Source organism: Phyllostomus discolor, chromosome 1 (genome assembly GCF_004126475.2).
Source record: "Phyllostomus discolor isolate MPI-MPIP mPhyDis1 chromosome 1, mPhyDis1.pri.v3, whole genome shotgun sequence".
Taxonomy (NCBI): domain Eukaryota; kingdom Metazoa; phylum Chordata; class Mammalia; order Chiroptera; family Phyllostomidae; genus Phyllostomus; species Phyllostomus discolor.
This window is the reverse complement of record NC_040903.2, coordinates 186,685,090-186,692,193: the sequence shown is the minus strand read 5'-3', so window position 1 is coordinate 186,692,193 and position 7,104 is coordinate 186,685,090. Positions and strand designations below refer to the sequence as shown.

The 7,104-nt window shown below is 44.7% G+C and overlaps 1 protein-coding gene across 1 annotated transcript; it reads left to right on the top strand.

Annotated features, from left to right (window-relative positions):
• Positions 1–1,128: 1,128 nt before the first annotated feature.
• Positions 1,129–4,928, top strand: TMEM30B (transmembrane protein 30B). The gene has a single exon (XM_036010782.1). It carries the CDS (start codon positions 1,381–1,383, stop codon positions 2,440–2,442), a length of 1,062 nt encoding a protein of 353 aa, XP_035866675.1. The 5' UTR covers positions 1,129–1,380; the 3' UTR covers positions 2,443–4,928.
• The last annotated feature ends 2,176 nt before the right edge of the window (positions 4,929–7,104 follow it).

The window sequence follows — 7,104 nt, the reverse complement described above, 5'->3', positions numbered from 1 at the left end:
TGTCTCTACACCACTTAAACCTGTGGAAGATGCTAAAAAGAGAGAGAGACAGAAAAACATCCCACTGTTTAATTTAGCAAGTATTTTAACTTTTTACATTTCAAGGGGGTTTGACTCCTGAGTGCAACATATTACTCTGGGTGCAGAAGTGTAACATGGAAAATATTTACATTATCTGCATTTTATGAGCTGCAGGAGACAGGGCACCTCAATACCTAGGGAGGATTTAGCAGAGTTGAAATAGTCCCACACCCCATCGCGCATATTGTACTGACTGAGATGTAACAGCCAGAATCCCAAGTGATGTTCACAGCTACTTTGGGTTCACTTTATAATAAGTCCTGTAAATCCTGGTAGTTCCACTCCTTACCCCAAACACTTCCAAAATCCTTACTGTGGGCAGCAGCTAAGTCTTTGGGAAACTTGGATCAGGGTGTCTACAAATAATCAGAAGAATAATCTGAAGAGAAAAAAAAAGAAATCCCACATAGTTCAGTGTGTTTTTCTCCCTGTGAGTTTCCTTCACCAGCTACAGAGATTTAAATGCTCTAAACCTCGTGCAGTCTTTGACTCTCTTTTTAAAGTCATTTTATTTTTAAAGAACTTTCCACTTTTCTTAGTTATACAGCCATGTCGGGGCACCTACCAGAAAATCATTTCCCGTTAAAAAAAAAATGCTACAATTTGAACGCAGTCATTGAATTCTTAACAGATTTGCTATAGTGTAATTCCCTGAGATTACAATTTGTGGCTAAAATTTGACTGAAAGGGGGTAACCTACAAAGGCAAAAGGATCTAGTTACTTTTTGTTTTCAAGATAAAATCGGATTAATAGCCTGAAATCGTGAAGTCTCTAGGGCCCGCGGTACAATCCCTCTAGTGCTGTAGGCAGCTCCTATGATTTCCGGGAAGACCGGCCCAGGCACCGCAGTATCTTGGAAGGCAGAAGGGAAGCTGGTAGCTGAGCAAGGTATGAGCCACTCAGAGGCAGCCGGGGGCCGCCGCACCTGGAGGAGGAGGAGCTGGCATCCCGACTCACCCGGACCCAGAGGAAACGCGAGCCTGGTGCCTGGCAGGTGAGGAAAGGAATGCCCAGCCGTCTCACCTTCGGAGGCGGGGCTCGGCTCCAGATCACCGTCAGGGGCGGAGCCGGGCCGGATCACCTGGGCCAAGGCGGAACTGTAGGGTCTGGTCGCTGTTCCTGAGAACCTGGAATTTAGGCTCACCTGTGTGGGGGGCCAGAGGCGGGACCAAAGCTCACCTGCGCCCCCCGAAACCTGACCCGGGAGTAGCCCCCGGGATCGCCCAGCGCGGAGGGGGAGGCGACCCGACTGGCCCCATCTGAGCCACCCTCCGTCCGTCTGAACCGGTGGGGCCGCCATGACCTGGAGCGCCACGGCGCGGGGCGCCCACCAGCCCGACAATACCGCGTTCACGCAGCAGCGCCTCCCCGCCTGGCAGCCGCTGCTGTCGGCCAGCATCACGTTGCCGCTCTTCTTCTGCGCGGGCCTGGCCTTCATCGGCCTGGGCCTGGGCCTCTACTACTCTTCCAACGCCATCAAGGAGCTCGAGTACGACTACACGGGCAACCCCGGCACCGGGAACTGCTCGCGGTGCGGCGTGGCTGACCAGGACCGCGCGCCGCCGCCCACCTGCTTGTGCGCCTGGTACTTCTCACTGCCCGAGCTCTTCCAAGGCCCGGTGTACCTCTACTACGAGCTCACCAACTTTTACCAGAACAACCGGCGCTACGGCGTGTCCCGCGACGACGCGCAGCTGAGCGGGCTGCCAAGCGCTCTGCGCCACCCGGTCAACGAGTGCGCCCCCTACCAGCGCAGCGCCACCGGCCTGCCCATTGCTCCCTGCGGTGCCATTGCCAACAGCCTCTTCAACGACTCCTTCTCGCTGTGGCACCAGCGCCAGCCCGGAGGGCCCTACGTCGAGGTGCCGCTCGACCGCACCGGTATCGCTTGGTGGACCGACTACCACATCAAATTCCACAACCCGCCGCTGGTGAACGGCAGCCTGGCTCTGGCCTTCCAGGGAACCGCGCGCCCGCCCAACTGGCCCCGGCCAGTCTACCAGCTCAGCACCGATCCCAACAACACTGGCTTCATCAACCAGGACTTCGTGGTGTGGATGCGCACCGCGGCGCTGCCCACGTTCCGCAAGCTGTACGCGCGCATCCGCCAGGGCAACTACTCCGCCGGGCTGCCCCGCGGCGCCTACCGCGTCAACATCACCTACAACTACCCCGTGCGCGCCTTCGGTGGCCACAAGCGCATCATCTTCAGCAGTATCTCGTGGATGGGCGGCAAGAACCCCTTCCTGGGCATCGTCTACCTGGTCGTGGGGTCCCTCTGCATCCTCACAGGCTTCGTCATGCTGGTCGTCTACATTCGCTACCAGGACCAGAACGACGAGGATGAGGACCAAGAATGATTCCTGCTGAAAGCATCCATCCTGTTCTTGCCAAAACTCTCTTGCGAGCTTCTTCTGGCTTCCCCCCTCGCCCCTCATCTAATCCCAACCTAGCCTCACTTCTCCTGCTGTGGATGAGGGAACCGGAGAGAGTAATTACACCCCATTGGGGGCTACCAGACTCTTGCTGGGATGTTTAGGTTGGATGTTTGTGACAAACTTGCAAAATCTCCCCACCTACTTCACGATTTACTGAGTTGACATGTTAGGTTCTTAAGGTCCGTAACATTTGAGATCGAAAGGGACGCCATAGACTCCTTTTCCTCTATTTAATGAAGAGACTGAGACCTAGAGATGTTAAATAATTCATTCAAGACCAGGCAGCTACTCATTGGCTCCTGACTCTCATTCCGGAGCGTTTACCACGTAGTACAGTGGTTTTCTTTTTTTCCTTCCTTTCTTTTCTTTTTCTTTTATTGGCAGGGGGTGGGGTGGGAAGGTGGGGTAGACAGTGAAGCCCACAAATAACCTGCTGAAGTATGAACGGCTGGGGGAGTCCATCTTTGTTTTAAATGTAGGTGGATTAGGAGGCACCATCCCCAGAGATTCTGACAGAATAAGGTTGGGGTGAGATCCTGGAAGCTGCATTTTAACAAGCCCCTCTGGAGGTTTTTCTTGTAACCCCTCAAACTGGGGAATTACTGCCCTGAACCAGGAAACAGGTGGAATACTGGATGTTTCCCTATTTCTTCATGTGTCTGAGGCTGGTCCTGAAACGGTCACCAGACGCCAGTTTTTCAGGTAGTTATTTAGTCCCAGGGTCAGTGGCAGTCAATGGTGTAGGTTTGGTCTACCTTGACCATGGAAGGGAATGTTTTAACCTTAGGATCAGCTGGAAGGAATCTTAGAGGGAAAGTGCTTTTCCTAAGTCATATTTATACCTACCTTTTCCCTGAGGTCTAAGAAAAAAACAAATCTATGTTCTCAAGTGAAGTTTCTTTGTTCCTAGTAGTTATGTTTAAGTGAATGCTAAGGTGTATAGTCTTATATGTAAAGTAGAATCTTAAGAATTATTTGAGCATTTGAGATAATGTTAAACTCTGATTACTCTAAAATTACCCTAATATATACAAAGTTATTCTAAGAAACAATAGAATTATTTTTAAAAAAAGCTTTTTATGCCTACAGAACTTAAAAAAAATCTTAGTGATATCATCTTAACCAGCTTATTTGCTGAAAGCAAAGAGTTGTGTGGCATTCTGTCGGACGGGATTCTCTAGCACCTGCTCTCCATCGTAGCTACTTTCCAGTTGCTACTGTCTTTGCTCAGACCAGTAAGGCAGTGCAAGACCTTGGAGTATTTTGTTTTTAGTAATCAAAAGAAATACTGAGTTGTATTGAGTGTTTTTACATTAATTCTAATTTACTATACTCTAGCTCTTTAAAAATTAATGATTGATAGACAGCATGCATGTTCCTGACATCTGATCAGATCTCTGGGATGTGATTTAAGAGATTCTGTTCCACTATTTACATACACTAGACAAAAGACAATTTTTAGCAATTTCAGTGTGTTGGCCTCCCAACTCCTGAAGGTGACACAATTTAATTGTCAGATTGCGCACTGTGATTTTAAGCTGTGAAAATATGATCATTATACAAAGTAATCTGTATTTTTTATGAATGTTTGATCTAGCAGTTCACTAGCCTAGCCCTTCTTTGTGTTGGAGGTGAGAATTCACTACATTTTTTACTGTGTACTTGAGAGCAACCATGTATTTTGCTATCATCTGTACAATATTCAGGCTATTGCTATAACATTTTAAGTGAGACTACAAAAAAAAATTTAAGGTATCTGATTAAATCAATGAGTAAGGTTCCATGCCCTATTCTCTGGGTTTTTGAAAGTGAATAAAGGTTATGTTTGTTTTAACTTTGTTATCGCATTTGCTTAATGCTTTTGAACTATGATCTTAAAGGCACAAACAGTACCAACCTCTTGGCTCATTTGTTACTAGCAGACATATTGCAGCAAGAAAGTCATCCTTCAGAATAAGGCTCAAAGTGAACTCAGTCTTTCCGTGCTAACTTTCTAAAGCCACAGGAACTTATCTCAACATCAACATACAGTATGAATTAGGTGATCTTCAAATATTGTTTGATTTTGTGAAAATGAGGTCGATTTTAAAATATACATAGTATGAAAAGTTATTAATGAATGTGATGATAGCAGTTTTCTTTATTTCTGCATCTTTCTCAAATTCTGAACTGCAATTATTTGTGAGGTATTTGGTACTACAAAACCACAGAAACCTTAAAAGCAAAAAATGTGAAACATTCTTGTGCTGTAGCATTTTGTTTGCTACCTCAGGATTCTAGCTGGGATTGAATTCTTTTGTTGCCGGTAAGTGTATCCTAGTTGAATCTGTCTTCTGGACTGAGAAGAGTGAACCTCAACAATTGGACTGTAAAGGTGCTTTGATCTATCTTGATAAAACAACAAAAAAAAAGAGAAACTAATGTGGCTAATGGGAACTCCTGAAATAGAATAATATAACAAAGATTTTTTCCATGTCTCTCCAGAATCAAATCAATTAAACAATTTACCAACTATGCAATTGTTAAAAATCAGAGACAGAATAGTAGTATGGGATTTCCTTTAGTAATAAATATCACATCACAATACATACCTACAGCCCTTTCTGCCTCATCTTAAATCCTCTGCTCTCTTTCTGTCATTGGCAATCTCAACAATCTTAAAATCTCAAAGAGTTATTGGTAGAGTTGCAATGTAATCAATTCTTTATGTGCCCTTGGATATAAGTCATCAGTTACTGTAATAACAGTAAATTCCCTCTTTATTTTTATCAGGCATTTCTTTATACCCCAGTTTTTTTTTTTTTTCCTACAGCTAAAGCATAGCTGACTGATTTTAGATGACAAATTTTAAAAATATATATTTTAACTTCAATCCCCCCCTCAGGGGAATTTCTCTTAATTTCCCTCCAACAAAAATGAAGTCGTTTTTAAAGTGTCATTAAGAAGGTTGTAGTAAACCTGAAACACATTAATATCCTAAAGAGATCTCTTATGAGAGTAGCGCCTTTTTTTGCAAAGAATTCTTTTGTAAAGAATTTGCAAAAATATTAACAGTGCTGACTCTATATATACAACCATCTCCCATAACTGTCCTAATAAGACTAACAATGCATATTCAGAAAAAAGTACTTCCCCACCGTTTTGGTCAGCAAGTCAGTATGGGGGGTTCAGAATCAGTCACCCCAAGATGTGCCGCTGTGGAATGCAGATTGTTTTGAGCTAAAGACAACTGTAGCCTATACAGCTGATGTATTATAGAATTGTACACCTGAAACCTAATGCTTTTGTTAACCAATGTCACCCAATAAATTCAACAAAAATTAAAAAAAATTCTTTTTAAATAAGAGACGATCAGAGATTACCTCTTTTGACCTATCCGTAGAGCAGGACAAACTTCTGTTTACCAAGCGTGTGGTCATCACCCTGCAGTGGCCCCGTGAAGCACGCTCCGTGCACCTTGTCTGATCCCTGGCTCGGGGTGTCTTACGTGCCCAAGTTCTCTCTCTGGCCCTGAACCTCTTCTGCCTGTGGGGTCTATGACTTCCTCAGATGTGTGGGGCTCCCCTAAATTCGGTTATTTGCTTTTGCTAATCTGCCACATGTCTTGTTGATTATTAGACCAGCCAAAAGAACCTTGAGGGTAGAGGAAAGTGTGTTCCTCCCCTGCAGTATAATTTCCCTATTTCATGTATGTGGCTGAGCAGGTCACCACAGGTCAGAAAAACCCTGTGGTAACGAAACCTAGGGCAGACTGGGAGTGCAGAAAGCAAGGAGGAGGGAAGTAAAAGGGAAAGACGAGGTCTGGAGCAGGAGGCATTTTTCTGAGCTAGCAAGGTGTCCGGAAGGCCGGAGTGGGGGTTGGCAGTGAAGAAAGCCCATCACCGAGGGCAGAGCTCACCAGTGGACTCAGGGATGACAAGGCCTTAGAGAAATTCTGTAAGTCAATGGTGGTTCACCTTCTTCTGAACCCCTCAGCTTGTCTTTTTGATCAATTTGAGTGTGATTTATCTTTTTCCTTAGAAGCAAAGGTATTACTGTCAAGAACCTTTGCTAATAGCCTTGCCCTTCACATCAAGCATTAAAGTTCCCATTAAAGTGGCTAAAACCTTACATTACTGATGAAAACTGTAAATGATATGTCATTTACAATGATACTTTGTTCTTCTAAAAGGCCTTTGTTCTGAAAATCCAAGGTGCTTAACACTATGTGGTCTCATTAATCTTATCCATCAAAACACGGGAGCTTTTAGAAAGTCATCAAGACTGATGAAGTAGAAGTATATTCCTTTCTATATTCCTCGGTTTTGGTCAGAAAGCTCTAAAATTAGTGTTTTATTTTGTTTTTTTAATTAAGGGTTTTATTATTTTTTTAAGATTTCATTTACTTATTTTTTATTTTATTTTTTAAAATATTTTACTTACTTATTTTTAGGGGAAGGGAGGGAGAAAGAGAGGGAGAGAAACATCAGCATGTGATTGCATTTGTGCCGCCCCTACTGGGGACCTGGCCCGCAGCTCAGGGGTGTGCCCTGACTGGGAATTGAACCAGCGACCCTTTGGTTCATAGGCCAGCACTCAATCCAT